At 39.1% G+C, this 16720-nt stretch overlaps 2 protein-coding genes across 2 annotated transcripts in view; both read right to left on the reverse strand.

Annotated features, from left to right (window-relative positions):
* Positions 1-733: 733 nt before the first annotated feature.
* On the reverse strand, positions 734-11338 carry LOC146871415 (uncharacterized). Its single transcript, XM_085599753.1, has 2 exons — positions 11229-11338; positions 734-8242 (listed from the first exon to the last, which is right to left on the reverse strand). The coding sequence occupies exon 2, from the start codon at positions 8197-8199 to the stop codon at positions 1735-1737; it is 6465 nt and encodes a 2154-aa protein (XP_085455879.1). The 5' UTR covers positions 8200-8242; positions 11229-11338; the 3' UTR covers positions 734-1734.
* A 5123-nt stretch (positions 11339-16461) lies between these two features.
* Positions 16462-16720, reverse strand: part of LOC146871416 (uncharacterized) — a 9909-nt gene continuing 9650 nt past the window's right edge. Inside the window, exon 3 of the mRNA XM_085646991.1 lies at positions 16462-16468. Coding sequence (XP_085503117.1) covers positions 16462-16468 — 7 coding nt within the window. The remainder of the gene's footprint in view (positions 16469-16720) is intronic.

Genomic DNA, 16720 nt, shown 5'->3' on the forward strand with positions numbered 1-16720 from the left:
TTTCTGCTTGTGATCCCTTAGGAGAAGGAGCTGGTTTGTCTTTGGGATACGATGGCAGAACAGCAGAGCCCTTCTGAGAGTGAGGCTAGCACCAGCAGCACTGTCTTGAGGCAGAGAGCGAGGAAAGTAAAGCCTTCTTATGTTTGGGATTTTTTTACTTTTCCAGAAGGCCAGCAAAAGGTGAATGCACCCTTAGTTACTTGCATTCTGTGTAAGCGTGTACTTTCTAGAGGTAATCCTGACAGGAAGTATTCCTTTGGGAATCACACCATGATGAGGCACCTCAAAGAAGTACACAGAAGGACACATGGTCATCTTTTTGGAGGTAACTCTTCAGAAAGACGAGCCAGTACATCCACAGCAGCTCAGCCTGGACCATCATCTGCAGGGCAGACTCCTTCTTCTGCAGGTCAGGTGAGCCCTTCATCTGTGGGGGGAGAATCTCCTTTTGCTGGCCCTCTGGAAATTAACCCTCGGTTTGCGAGGGTTGAAGTACGGTGCGCCACTTGTCACGATCTAATTACTTATAGGGAGACCAGTGTTTCCCTGGTGAACAGTAAAATAGATCAGCACACTTGTCGTACCGTCTAATATTCCCAATCTTTCTTTCCTCTGTCCCTGCATGAACACAACGGTTCTTTTAAGAGCCAACCTTATCTTTCATCTTTTTTTTTCTTTTTTTTTAAAAACTTTTTTTTTTTTTTTTTACCGTACGCGTACGGTAAGCGTACCTTTTTTTTTATTTTTTAAAAAAAACACTAAAAATCATTTTTCACATTACAAGGTCCTTGAAAGACTACAATTATTACTATTGACTTACCATACTCACTGAAAAAAATATTTATTCATTTGTTTTTTTAAAAAATAGTTTTTAAAATGGTTGTAGTTTACGAAAATTTTCTATATCGATCTGAAAAAAAAGAAAAAAGTATTAATATTTTTAAAACATTTTATAATACAGTACACATATTTACATTTTTTTCCAAAAAATATTTTTGCCTTATTTTTGCTGTTTTCAGAATATATTGCATTTCACTATAAATTGTGAAAGCAATTGCATTCATCATTTTACAGCGGGCAAAAAAAAATAACAATCTCAAAGATTGTATTAAAAAAGCCCAGAATCTCTTCTCACTTAAACTTATCATTACAGAAATGCATATTATTCTTAAAAAATGTCATCTAAAAACAATACTTTTTTCTTTAAAATACCGTCTGATATTTTTGTTTCAGAAGTACATTCACAATAATATATCTCAAATAACTCCAAAATACATCTGATTTTATTTCCTTTAGGCCAAATAGTATTTTTTATTCTTTCCCTGGAATAAATTTCCAAGGGAAAACCATTAAAATTCTAAAGTTTAATCTGTCCAGATCTCACCGATTCTCTGTAACATTTTGGTTCACGAAAATTTTTCGAATAATTTATTTAGTCCACAATAGAATTGCTTACTTTTCCACATGGCCAAATAGTAATTTTTGAAATCATTTTTGAAAAAATTTCCAGTGGCAGTCCAATAACATTCCAAAATTTAAAATGTGCAGAAGTTACCGATAATCTCTAAATTATTGGTTTTTCAAAATTGCATTAAAAATTTAAAAAGTCCACATTACAATTGGTTATCTTTCCTTTAGGCCAAATGATAATTTTAAAAATCTTTTTTCTACAAAATTGCAATGGTAATCCTGTAAAATGGTAAAATTATTTTGTCCAGATCTTGCCAAGTCTCTCTAAAATTTAGGTTTCAGGAAGATTAGATAGGAATTTGCTAAATCAAAAGGCAAACGTTGTTTGAAAATCAATTGGGAATCATTACACAGTGTCCATCCTTTTTCACATTTTAGATAAACTGTGTAATGTCCAGAAGTAACAGTAGGTCCATCATGGAAAATTATTGCAACAGTTACAAAAGTTTTTCCTGAAATTGATAATTGCTGTCCTGTAAACTTCTTTATTAAAGTATCCAATTTTGATCCATCAGCTCTACATCGTTGCATCATTAAAATTACATACTGTCCGTATTCCCTTAAAATTAATGTTGATAACATGTCAGAATTACACTCACCACATTTCATGCTATGATTAGCATCTTTAACTAAGTTTGCAAAAGTGACTGTTTTACTCTCTGGCAATGTCAAATAAATAAACCTTTCATTATCAACAATAGAACCACTTATATTATAACAATTATCACAACTATGTTCCCATTTATAAGAGAGACCAAAAAAAATGTCAATGGGAACTCCTTCTTCTTCCACTACCTGAAGAAAATACATCAAAAATTCGTGAGCATCTTGCTGTTCATTTTGAGAAAACTGTGTTCGTCCTGAACATACATCTAAAAGTTTTCTAATATCAGTAGCACTTTCTATTTGAGTTTTATCTTTACTCAGCTTTTGAAAAAGGAGACTGAGCTCTGAACAGAATCTTTTTCCCTGATTTATTATTATCTGCTCTTGCAAACTTTCCAGATAAAAAGCAACATTCAGCACTACATTTGCGTAGCAGTTGACACCAGAGCTATTTTCAAAATGACATCCTACAACCTGTTCTTCATTTTCCTTATTCTTTTTGCTTGCAATTACATCACTCCTCTTTTTTTTCCTCTTCTCTACATCTTCATTACAGATATTCTCATTTCTCCTTTTACGAGAAACTACACGTTTCTCCAACACAGGATACTGACCTAAATGAGGAGCATAGCTTCTTCTTAATCTATTATACTCCTTTACACAGTTTGTATCAGCACTAACTTTTGAGTCATCGAAGTCTATCATGAATAAACCTGATAATGTTTTGACTCGTGACAAAGCAACATATGCCATACCTTCTTTGAACACACTAGATCCAATGTTCACAAATGCACAATCTACAGTCAATCCTTGAGACTTGTGAATAGTTACAGCATATGCTAGAGAAAACGGAAACTGCTTCCTACGTACATATAAGTCTTTCACAAGCATGAAACGAACTGAACAACGACAAATGTCTTTAACTTCCTCTATCTGATCAAATTTTATTTTTAACCATTCAATTCCATCTTTTTTCTGATAATTAATAAAACCCACAACTCTTCCCATCGCTCCATTTACTAAGCCTTTTTCAACATCCAAATTTCTCCTTAAAAACACTCTACAGTTCATGCAAACATATAGATTTTTTTCTAATCCTGCTGTTTTGGAGATGTTCTTCTCTAGTGAGTCCAATTTATTTTTCAGTTTGCCTGTTACTGTGACAGTAATTCTTCCATCCTCAATTTTGTCCACTGCTTCCAATTTCCTGATCTCTTCCTTTTCCAATTTCAAAAGCTCCTCATTGAATATTGAGCATTCACGTAGAGTTGGCATTAAGCAGATGACACTTTTGTTTTCTGCAATGTTCTTGTATATCTTCTCTGCAACTATTTCTTCCTTTGGAAATAAATTATGTAGCAGCCGAGTCTGTAATGCTTTTTTGCCAGCTTCTGTGAGTAGTCCAATCCTGATATCTTTCAGAATACTTCCATATTCTTCATCGTTTGCTTGCCTCATATTAGTTGTAAGTTCCTTGTACTCAAAGAAGGACCAAATATTTGTATTACCGATGCTTCCCAATGACTTCTTCGTGTCTTCATGTGTCACAGTATTAAACACTGGTTGTCCTTTAACCGGAGTAAGTTGCAAAAGATCCCCAAAAACTATGACGTGTTTTCCACCAAATAACACGTCATAGTCTGTCTTCAAAATTTGCTGCATTCTTAAATGCACAAAGGCAAGCATTAAGTTTGATACCATGCTCACCTCATCAATAATGAGAACTTGCATCTTCTTCAATACTCTTGAAACTTCCAAGCATGCTTCTCCAGTTAGCTTGTTGAATTGTATTTTGTTCTCATGCTCCACTGGTAACATTAGCAAACGATGTAAGGTGATTCCTTTTATGTTATATGCTGCTAACCCAGTTGGAGCAGTAACCACACAAGACAAAGTAGAATCTGTTTTTTGCTTTAGGTAGCTTCTGATGACTTTAATTAGGAAACTTTTTCCAGTGCCAGCTTGTCCGCTTACATACATCCTGATTGGATGAAATGATGTGCATGAGCACTCTTTTTTTTCATGTAGAAATCCGTGATCAATTTTGTTTTTGATCTCTTCATAAATTTGTTGCTGCTCTTGATTCAGTTGTCTTTCCAAATTTTCTAAGTCTATAAATTCTTCTTGAGCTTGATTCATAGCCGTTTCCACTTCATTCATGGCTATTGATGCTTCATTTTCAACGATTGGTTGTCCTAGGGGATCTTGACTGTATGTTCCTGAACTTTGGCTGTCCTGAGAACTGTCTCTAGCAATTTCTGCTGCAATTGTAGTTTCCTGTTCAATTTCTTCATTTAACATTTGCAGATAAGTTGAGAATGTACTGCATTGTATGCTGTCTTTGCAAGCATTAAAAGAATCTTCATAGCTCTGGAATTCTCCCAGTAGTTCATCCTCTGAACGCCATGGTTTAAACAACTGTAAAAGAGCCAAGTAGTAAAATTCTTTCTTGTCGGTAGTGTCGCAACTCAGCTTCCGGTGATTTATCAAACTTCCTTTGGTTTGCTTCACCAAACATCCTTCTTCACCAACGACTTTATATTTTCCATTATTGATGTCTTCTGCAGCTTTCCGTGAATAAATGTAGTTCTGCAGCACTTCATAGAGACACATGTTCTCCAGATGATGACTTCTCTTGGGATAATATGTGTCCAACATGTTTGTTTTCAATATATCTGTACTTTCAGGTTCGAACTGTGCCAAATATTCAATTTCTCCAACAGATTTCAGTACCCGATTTCTCATTGCTGCAAGGCCTAAACTTGCCCAAATTATTCTTCTTGACTTCGAGTAGAGACTTGCAGAAGATAATCTATCTGAACATTCGTAGGATCCAATTTCTCGATGCGATAACATCTTCAAACTGAAACTGTACAGCTTCTTACTGACAGTCTTCTCGTGAGAAATCTCTTCCCACATTTCCTTCAATTCTGTTTTTTCTGATTTCGTAATGTAAGACGTTACATATCGAGCAACAGCAATGGAATTGTCAGCAACATACTGTATATCCATGTTAGCGTTCCACATGGATAAAATGACTGGGTTGTAGTCATTTATATTTTTTGATTCTTCTTTTCTTTTAAGGTTGTAGGTATTCTTAGGTGATTTTCTTGTGATAGTATGTCTCACAGCTGACATAAAACTGTTGACTCTTCCATTTGTAAGAACAGGTCTAGGAAATCCAAATCGACATTTAGTGTAGTATTTTTCTTTGCTCTTGTATTTCCGTCGACAGTATTTTCCACACCGATGACTTTGGAAACGTAGAACTTGCTCCTTTAACTTGTACTCTTCTGTGCTTTTAGGTATAGCACATGTTGCATATTCTTCAATGTAAGATAACACTGCTTCATCAGTATCTGTTCCAAACTTTGGGGCATCCTTGATCCACAGCAGCATATGAATATGAGGAGCACCTCTTGCCTGGTACTCTTTTCTCCAAAAGAAATCCACTACTTCTCCAAGGGGTGGATTTTTTTTATTGCAGATGAAGGACATCATAGCCTCAAATCTATGATTGAAATATCTGCAAACATTAACCGGATCCAATGAGCACAGTTCTCCTGCTGTCTTGTATTCGATGTTTTCAATGTTTGAATTGGCCTCTCGTAGAAAATCCAGTAAATCATCCCAAGCGTACTCGGCGCAGCTTAGGGTAAGGAACCATGTTGGTGTTCCTAAATTGCGTAACATGCATTTTAGTTCACCATGGCGTCGGTACCAATATTCATTTGTCCCACGCTGACAAGCCATCAGATTGATCAGTTGTGTTTCCAAATGATCATCTCGGTGCTGCACTTTCTCCATAAAATCCTTAGCAGACACATTTTGTAAATGTACTCCACTTTTTAAAATGTGATTTACTGCATAAGACAGTGCAGACAAGTCGCTTTCAAATAAAAGATGGAACAAATAAGGGATACTTTGTCGAAATCTGGGATCTTCAGCATATAGTCTTGTAGTCCGATACTCAGAAGCTGGAATCTGTTCCGGACGTTCATCGTATCGTCCTCCTTTTCCTTTAGGAAACAGCTGAGGAAAACATCGAGCTTCCAAGCTCTCCTCCCATACACTCACGGGATTTCCTTTTGCTTTCTTCATCTGAAAGAGATCAATATTGTCTCCCATAACTTCTTTCGAATGGAGAGGATGTATGCTAAAATGTTCATAAATTTCTTCTTCCTTTGACTTGTCCACTTTTTCAATTTGTCCACTTGGTGTTTCTGTATCTCCTTGTAAATCTTCTTCTTCTTCTTCTTCTACTATATAAATTGATTCATACCATTTGTTATTTTTTTTCAAATACAAATTTGCTCTTTGTACTTTCCGCACATCTACCAGCTCCTGCCAAATCTTCTTATTCTTTGTAGGTACACCATTAACCAGAATAATTAATGGTTCAGTTTCCAAAGTATCCGCATCAATAGTTTCCATATTTTTTTTCAAATCCAAGGGCAAATACACCACTCTACCTTTTAAACCTCTCAGTAAATCTGAAGGAGGTAATTTACCAGTTTTGGGCTCCATACGTACTATGGTCTGGAACGGATGAACACATTGAATGAGTATAGACTCATATGTATTTAATTCAGAAAGTTCAGCAGGAATAGCATCCAATTCTAAATTATTATGTACAGCTCTGGTCGGCATTCTATTTTCCTCTAACTTGTTGTAGCAGTATTTACAAATACGCTGATCTTCACCCAATTCAAAACAATTTTCAAGAAATATATATGTTGCAAAATCCATCCACTTATAATTATCTTCATTTTCACTCTTTCTGTAGAGATCAACATTCCTAGTTTGTTTTCTATAATGAGTTCTGCGGCAACAAATACAAGTAACATTTGGTCTTTCATTAGAGACTATTGCAAATTTTGTTATGTGATCATTAAATGTCTTACTTACACAAGGTTCTACATTCTCTTCCACTTCTGCCTCATTTACTGTGTCCTTCTCTGCACTGTTTTGTTCAGGACCAAAGTAACAAAACTGAATTTCATCAACAACCTTCTCTACATCTGATACCGTTCCTCGGAACAGAGCCCTATTCAATTCATTTAACTTTATTGCTGGACTTTTGGCAAAATACAACCGTCTCACAAACTTTCTCATTTCAGTATGATGAACAGCCAGCATCCTAAAATGATGGAAAACACTATTGCACACTTTTCTAGATAGACAAGCAAGAGAATGACCCTGCAAACCAGTATTCTCTCTCACTCTGCATGGATCCAGACTTTGAAGCACCTTAATCTTTTGTTTTACACTTTTTTTACTATATTCTCTTAGAAACTCTCGAAATCTGTCAATAGATTCCTGACGCACAGTGCAAATACTACTACAATTCCAAGTGTACACTGGGGCTTTAGGACGTCTCCCCATTGCCTCATCTGCCATCACTTGTACCTCATCTCTTGGAACCATTATCTCCTTCTCCATTATGCAACCATTTTTTACTTCGTATGAACGACCTCTGGTGTCAACTGCATGCAGCAAACTATTACTTTGAAAATAGCTCTCTTCATTAAAAAAAGGTTCACTACTTGAGCTATGCATCCACTTTCCTAAAAACACTTTACAAAAATTTGTTCTGTTCACTACTCTTTTGCTTTTGCTTTGTGATTTCAGTACATTAACCATTTTATCTAATGTACGCATCCTATTCAAAATTAATATGAATAGTTTCCTTTTTAATTCTAATGCCTTTGCTGCAATGGCTTCAATTTCTTTTTTTCTCTTATAATATTTAGCCTTTTGCTTATATTTCTTTATATCCTTTATCAAATTGGACATAACTCTTCTCTGAAACATTTTTCTACGTATCTCTTTAAATGCTGTTTTTCTGTTTATGTTAAACTTTTCAATTGCAGAAGGTATATTTGCATTAACTAAATCCTCAATTTTTTGCTGTTCTGTAGGTTTTGTTACATTTTTCCGAGAACAGACATTTTGTACATTTTTGTTTGTTTTCAATATTTTGTTTAGGAATTGTCTTTTTTGCTTACCAGAAGATTTTTTCTTTTTCCCAACATCAGCATCTTCTACTAACTTTGGTCCTCCAGTTGTCCTCAAATATAGTTTTTTTTTTAGCGTTTTTTGAACTCGAGATGTTGTAGGCATCTTAAATTTTGTTCACTGTTCTTCAGCAATACCTGCAAAAAAACTAAAAAAAAAATTCTTTATTGTATTTAAATATATTACTACATTTCTTTTCACAATAGTCACAAAACGAAATTTCTTTGCCAATTTGAATGCACACAAACTCCTCTTTTTTTTTGGGCAAGTGAAAATCTGTATAACAAACTGTCACATTATGAAACCAAGCTGTTTTTTTTTCAGACCACCACCGTGTGTATTCTCTGTGACTGCCTACACTCCAGCAGGGGCAACCAGCCTTAGTGATGCTGAATGTATTTGCATTACAGACTTAAACCTGAAAACCCCACTCGCTTCTAATTACTGTGCATGACTATACATGGCAAGCACATGGGTGTGTGCTAAACCTCTGCTTCTTCCCCCAAAAATTCGCTCCTCTTTTCCATCTACTGCAACTGTGAAATCACCAGAGCAAGACGCAATACATTTCTGCCTATAATTCTTCTATGCACACAGAGTCATGTTTTCACATTAGTGCCAAAACGAAATTTCTTTGCCAATTTGAAAGCACACTTACTGCTCTTTTTTTTTCGGGGGCAAGTGTATATCTCTTTTTTCAATTTGAAATCACTTTTACAGACTGACACATTCTGAAACCTTTTTTTTAAATTTATTTAAATGCACATGTCCAAGCAGTTTTTTTTTCAGACCACCACCGTGTGTATTCTCTGTGACTGCCTACACTCCAGCAGGGGCAACCAGCCTTAGTGATGCTGAATGTATTTGCATTACAGACTTAAACCTGAAAACCCCACTCGCTTCTAATTACTGTGCATGACTATACATGGCAAGCACATGGGTGTGTGCTAAACCTCTGCTTCTTCCCCCAAAAATTCGCTCCTCTTTTCCATCTACTGCAACTGTGAAATCACCAGAGCAAGACGCAATACATTTCTGCCTATAATTCTTCTATGCACACAGAGTCATGTTTTCACATTAGTGCCAAAACGAAATTTCTTTGCCAATTTGAAAGCACACTTACTGCTCTTTTTTTTTCGGGCCAAGTGAAAATCTCTTTTTACACTTTGAAATCACTTTTACAGACTGACACATTCTGAAACCTTTTTTTTTAAATTTATTTAAATGCACATGTCCAAGCTGTTTTTTTTTCAGACCACCACCGTGTGTATTCTCTGTGACTGCCTACACTCCAGCAGGGGCAACCAGCCTTAGTGATGCTGAATGTTTTTGCATTACAGACTTAAACCTGAAAACCCCACTCGCTTCTAATTACTGTGCATGACTATACATGGCAAGCACATGGGTGTGTGCTAAACCTCTGCTTCTTCCCCCAAAAATTCGCTCCTCTTTTCCATCTACTGCAACTGTGAAATCACCAGAGCAAGACGCAATACATTTCTGCCTATAATTCTTCTATGCACACAGAGTCATGTTTTCACATTAGTGCCAAAACGAAATTTCTTTGCCAATTTGAAAGCACACTTACTGCTCTTTTTTTTTCGGGCCAAGTGAAAATCTCTTTTTACACTTTGAAATCACTTTTACAGACTGACACATTCTGAAACCTTTTTTTTAAAATTTATTTAAATGCACATGTCCAAGCTGTTTTTTTTTCAGACCACCACCGTGTGTATTCTCTGTGACTGCCTACACTCCAGCAGGGGCAACCAGCCTTAGTGATGCTGAATGTATTTGCATTACAGACTTAAACCTGAAAACCCCACTCGCTTCTAATTACTGTGCATGACTATACATGGCAAGCACATGGGTGTGTGCTAAACCTCTGCTTCTTCCCCCAAAAATTCGCTCCTCTTTTCCATCTACTGCAACTGTGAAATCACCAGAGCAAGACGCAATACATTTCTGCCTATAATTCTTCTATGCACACAGAGTCATGTTTTCACATTAGTGCCAAAACGAAATTTCTTTGCCAATTTGAAAGCACACTTACTGCTCTTTTTTTTTCGGGCCAAGTGAAAATCTTCTTTTTACACTTTGAAATCACTTTTACAGACTGACACATTCTGAAACCTTTTTTTTTAAATTTATTTAAATGCACATGTCCAAGCTGTTTTTTTTTCAGACCACCACCGTGTGTATTCTCTGTGACTGCCTACACTCCAGCAGGGGCAACCAGCCTTAGTGATGCTGAATGTTTTTGCATTACAGACTTAAACCTGAAAACCCCACTCGCTTCTAATTACTGTGCATGACTATACATGGCAAGCACATGGGTGTGTGCTAAACCTCTGCTTCATCCCCCAAAAATTCGCTCCTCTTTTCCATCTACTGCAACTGTGAAATCCCCAGAGCAAGACGCAATACATTTCTGCCTATAATTCTTCTATGCACACAGAGTCATGTTTTCACATTAGTGCCAAAACGAAATTTCTTTGCCAATTTGAAAGCACACTTACTGCTCTTTTTTTTTCGGGGGCAAGTGTATATCTCTTTTTTCAATTTGAAATCACTTTTACAGACTGACACATTCTGAAACCTTTTTTTTAAATTTATTTAAATGCACATGTCCAAGCAGTTTTTTTTTCAGACCACCACCGTGTGTATTCTCTGTGACTGCCTACACTCCAGCAGGGGCAACCAGCCTTAGTGATGCTGAATGTATTTGCATTACAGACTTAAACCTGAAAACCCCACTCGCTTCTAATTACTGTGCATGACTATACATGGCAAGCACATGGGTGTGTGCTAAACCTCTGCTTCTTCCCCCAAAAATTCGCTCCTCTTTTCCATCTACTGCAACTGTGAAATCACCAGAGCAAGACGCAATACATTTCTGCCTATAATTCTTCTATGCACACACAGTCATGTTTTCACATTAGTGCCAAAACGAAATTTCTTTGCCAATTTGAAAGCACACTTACTGCTCTTTTTTTTTCGGGCCAAGTGAAAATCTCTTTTACAGACTGACACATTATGAATCCACCATGTGTAACTACAACAAAAACAATTCCCATTTCTATTATTCATTTCTTAAGTTACCACATACATCCCCTCTCAAACTGTAAACTCACCTTTAGAATTAGTTAGTTGTGAAAGAAATGTGTCACTCAAACAGCAGATTATCAGAGCCAGGATCTCTGTTCTGTACACCTCTCTCCTCTCAGCAGAACCAGATAATGGCAAACTTTCCCTCTATTTTTCCACACATATACATGTAAGTTTCAAATCTCAGTGCTTCCCCCTTTTTTTCAAATGTAATGACACATTTCTATTGGTTGAAAACCAACCCTTTTCCAAAAGTACCCTGCCCCCAACTTGACTTCTGCCTAGTACCCTTCCCCCAACTTGACTTCTGCCTGCTACCATAGCAACAGCTCATGGAACACTGCTGTGTGCAGTTAGGTCAGAAGTTCGACACACAATGTTTCAATTCCACAGAGCAAGAGTGCTTGACTTTTCAAACCTAACTGCAAATCCATAGTACTGTTCTTTGGTTACACATTTTTTTGTACCAATACAAAACATGCTTCTATTAATTTTCACATACAGCCTAGTTTTTTTTCTAGAATGGTATGAAACAGCCAATCAGTTCTTTTTGTTTTGTAAAAAATATGTATGCCTCCATTTCCAAACTGTCTTTCTTTTCATATTGCCATTCTACTGAAAGACACCTCCTGAGTGCATCCAGTTCTCCTTTGAAGATGTTCACAGTGTGGATTGTAGGGCACAGCTATGTCTTCTGGAGTGAAAAGTTTGCAGAGAAAACAGATATGGTGAGAGACCTTGCTTTGCCAAATGTAGACATTAAATGGATTGGTCAGAGAGGGTTAAAGTGGCACCAATTGATGCCATTGGTGAAATCCTTCATGCAAATCCAACACCCTGACCTCATAATAGTGCACTGTGGTGGCAATGACCTAGGCACTTTGACTGGGGTAGGTCTGGAAATGCTTATGAAGGACACCTTTGCACAACTGTTTACACTTTTCCCTAAAACTGCCTTTGTGTTTTCCAACATATGCCAAAGGCAAAAATGGAACTGGTCCAATCATTTCTGTCCACAGATTGACAAAGCAAGAAAGCACGTCAACAAATCTGTTTCTGCTTTCCTCCGTGACTATGGTATGGGTGCCATTTACCACAACAACTTGCGTTACGACATGCAAGACATTTATAGAGGAGATGGTGTGCACTTCAATGATGAAGGGAACAGAGTCTTCCTCTTGAACCTTAGACTCTGCATCGGTACTTACTTGTAGGTACCACTAAAAAAATGACTCCATAAACACAACAGCTCTTTTTAGAGCTCCCTAATTTCTAAACTCTTAAATCTGATTTTCATTTATTTATTTTTTTTTTTTTTACCGTACGCTTACCGTGAGCTTACCGTACGCGTACCCCGTGATTTTTTTTAAAATCAATAAATGTTTTTTTTGTACTTTTCTGTCCTTCTTTGACCCCCTTACAATTGTTAGGGGGTCTGTAACTCTCCTCATTGCCCCCTTTCCTTGTTTTCACTCTTTTTTTTCAGAGTGAAATACACAAAATGGCGGCCGCCGCTTCCTGGTTTCGGCCGATTCGAATGTTTACTAAGATCTAAGAGCCAATCAGAATCGCGCTCGCGCACGCCACCGTACGCTTACCGTAAGCGTACGGTAAGCGTACCGTAAGCTGGCTCAGATATATATATTGATTTAAAGGCTATTTTCTCAAAATCTACTGAACTGATTTACACCAAACCTACAAAAGGCACTTCCTTGACCTACGGACTACCTCTCTGCCAAATTTCTAGTAATTCTGTTCAGCCGTTCGGGCTGTAGGTCGTTCTAAAGGTCCTATGGAAAAATGCATGGGAAAAACGCGTTTTGGGACCCCCCTTTTATCTCAGCCCCCGCTTGACGGATCCCCCCGAGACTTTCAGGGTAGGAGCGGAGCGTAGCGCCCCACCTATTTTGAGAAATTCGCGAGGATTCGTCGACCGGCGCCAAAGTTATTCAAAATAGAATGTTGAGGTTTTCCTATGGAAACGTGGTCCTAACTATAACTACCTACTGGCGACCGCCAGTAGGTAATATATATATATATATATATATATATATATATATATATATATATATATATATATATATATATATATATATATATATCCAAAACAAGAAGCACCAGACTTGGGAGAGCCAACACCTTGTGTATTGCTTTATTTCCGCCAGGCAGCTTTGCTCATAAACAGCCAATGCACAGAATTCATGCCAAGAGTTACAGTCCTGCCAAGAGTTACGCGTACGGTAAGCTTACGGTAAGCGTACCGTAAGCTGGCTCAGATATATATATTGATTTAAAGGCTATTTTCTCAGAATCTACTGAACAGATTTACACCAAACCTACAAAAGGCACTTCCTTGACCTGAGGACTACCTCTCTGCCAAATTTCTAGTAATTCTGTTCAGCCGTTCGGGCTGTAGCCCTGTCTAAAGGTCCTATGGAAAAATGCATGGGAAAAACGCGTTTTAGGACCCCCCTTTTATCTCAGCCCCCGCTTGACGAATCCCCCCGAGACTTTCAGGGTAGGAGCGGAGCGTAGCGCCCCCCTATTTTGAGAAATTCGCGAGGATTCGTCGACCGGCGCCAAAGTTATTCAAAATAGAATGTTGCGGATTTCCTATGGAAAAGGGGTCCTAACTATAACTACCTACTGGCGACCGCCAGTAGGTAATATATATATATATATATATATATATATATATATATATATATATATATATACATACTATATTTTTTTTATTATTGCTTTTTTAGGGGGAGTACCCCCTAAATTCCCCCACTCTTTTTTTTATAAATACATTTAATAATAAGTATTGGTGAAAACTCCCCAAACCTCCCTTTATTCATTACCCTTGCCAGTCTATGCCCCTACCCACTCCTAATCCCTAACAAATTCCTTTACCACCCTATGCCCCTACCTGCCCAAAATCCCTAAAACACCCTTACCACCCAGTACCCTCACCCACCCCTAAAGACTAAAAACACCCTTACTGTCCTATACCCCTACTCTCCCATAAACACTAAAAATACTCATGTCACCCCATGCCCCCACCCACCATTAAACCTTAAAAATACCCTTACTACCCTATACCCAGCCGCAGCCACTGCAGGTAAGAGAGGTGGGGTGGTAGGGCCAGTGAGGGAGGATTTCAAGAGACGATCACGAGGGAACATCTTATAAGTAATTAATTTTCCCTCGTGGCCGTCTCTCGAAATCCCCCCTCACCTGGCCCGAAGCCCCTCCGCTCTTACCTGCAGCGGCCACAATTTACTTGTCAGACCCTGGGGGAATGGGTCAATGGGGTTAATTTTGTCCTGGGGAGTAGGCCTGCATGCCCGACCCCCTTTACATACTGGCAATGCGATGGGATGGGGTCCCCGGGGTCAATTTGGGCCCGGGGATGGGGGCTGAGGGCCCCCTTTACATACTGAACACACCCTGGGGGATGGAGTCCCAGGTCCAATGTTGGCCAGGAGAGGGGTCTGACAGCCCCTCCCCCTTTACATACTGAAACTATGTCTGAAACCTATGTTTTTTTCAGTGAATTTGCAAGGTTTTTTAAATGCTAATTCCTAACTATAACGTGTGTGAAACCTATGGTTTTTTCAGTGAATTTGCAAGGTTTTTTAAATGCTAAGTTACTTTACGCCATTCGTGGCGTGCACGCCCACTTAACGCAGTTCGTTCCGTGCGCGCACGGTGCGCATCGCGCACCGTGCGCGCACGGTGAGCACGCGGTGCGCTTCGCGCACCGCGCGCCCACTTTACGCAGTTAGTGCCATACACGCAAGGTGGGCACGCAGTGCGCTACGCGCACCGCGTGCCCACCTTAGTCACCGTGCGCACATGGAGGACATATTATGCGCTTCCTTGTGATAGGTAATCTGTTAAATTTAATTTGTAAGTGATGACAATAATATGCCATGCACAGAGAGTGTTTTTTTTTTTTATTAAAATTTTTAGCGTAAGCGCACCGTACGCGTACGGTAAGCGTAATCGGCGAAATTTTCAAAAAATAAAAATTTACCGTTTTTGGCCTTTGAGGACTCAACTAACATGGCTATGTGCATGGGCGCTGTCTAAACAGCCCCTTTATATGTTTTTTGCCTTTATTTACATCCCCCCCCTCAGAGTGCGAGAGAGAAAATGGCGGCCGCCGCTTCATGGTTTCGACCGATTCGAATGTTTACTTAGATGTAACAGCCAATCAGAATCGCGCTCGCGCACGCCACCGTACGCGTACGGTAAGCTTACGGTAAGCGTACCGTAAGCTGGCTCAGATATATATATTGATTTAAAGGCTATTTTCTCAGAATCTACTGAACAGATTTACACCAAACCTACAAAAGGCACTTCCTTGACCTGAGGACTACCTCTCTGCCAAATTTCTAGTAATTCTGTTCAGCCGTTCGGGCTGTAGCCCTGTCTAAAGGTCCTATGGAAAAATGCATGGGAAAAACGCGTTTTAGGACCCCCCTTTTATCTCAGCCCCCGCTTGACGAATCCCCCCGAGACTTTCAGGGTAGGAGCGGAGCGTAGCGCCCCACCTATTTTGAGAAATTCGCGAGGATTCGTCGACCGGCGCCAAAGTTATTCAAAATAGAATGTTGCGGATTTCCTATGGAAAAGGGGTCCTAACTATAACTACCTACTGGCGACCGCCAGTAGGTAATATATATATATATATATATATATATATATATATATACATACTATATTTTTTTTATTATTGCTTTTTTAGGGGGAGTACCCCCTAAATTCCCCCACTCTTTTTTTTATAAATACATTTAATAATAAGTATTGGTGAAAACTCCCCAAACCTCCCTTTATTCATTACCCTTGCCAGTCTATGCCCCTACCCACTCCTAATCCCTAACAAATTCCTTTACCACCCTATGCCCCTACCTGCCCAAAATCCCTAAAACACCCTTACCACCCAGTACCCTCACCCACCCCTAAAGACTAAAAACACCCTTACTGTCCTATACCCCTACTCTCCCCTAAACACTAAAAATACTCATGTCACCCCATGCCCCCACCCACCATTAAACCTTAAAAATACCCTTACTACCCTATACCCAGCCGCAGCCACTGCAGGTAAGAGAGGTGGGGTGGTAGGGCCAGTGAGGGAGGATTTCAAGAGACGATCACGAGGGAACATCTTATAAGTAATTAATTTTCCCTCGTGGCCGTCTCTCGAAATCCCCCCTCACCTGGCCCGAAGCCCCTCCGCTCTTACCTGCAGCGGCCACAATTTACTTGTCAGACCCTGGGGGAATGGGTCAATGGGGTTAATTTTGTCCTGGGGAGTAGGCCTGCATGCCCGACCCCCTTTACATACTGGCAATGCGATGGGATGGGGTCCCCGGGGTCAATTTGGGCCCGGGGATGGGGGCTGAGGGCCCCCTTTACATACTGAACACACCCTGGGGGATGGAGTCCCAGGTCCAATGTTGGCCAGGAGAGGGGTCTGACAGCCCCTCCCCCTTTACATACTGGCCAGGCTCAGGAAGATGGGGTC

Source organism: Triturus cristatus, chromosome 1_1 (assembly GCF_964204655.1).
Source record: "Triturus cristatus chromosome 1_1, aTriCri1.1, whole genome shotgun sequence".
NCBI classification, from domain to species: Eukaryota; Metazoa; Chordata; class Amphibia; order Caudata; family Salamandridae; genus Triturus; species Triturus cristatus.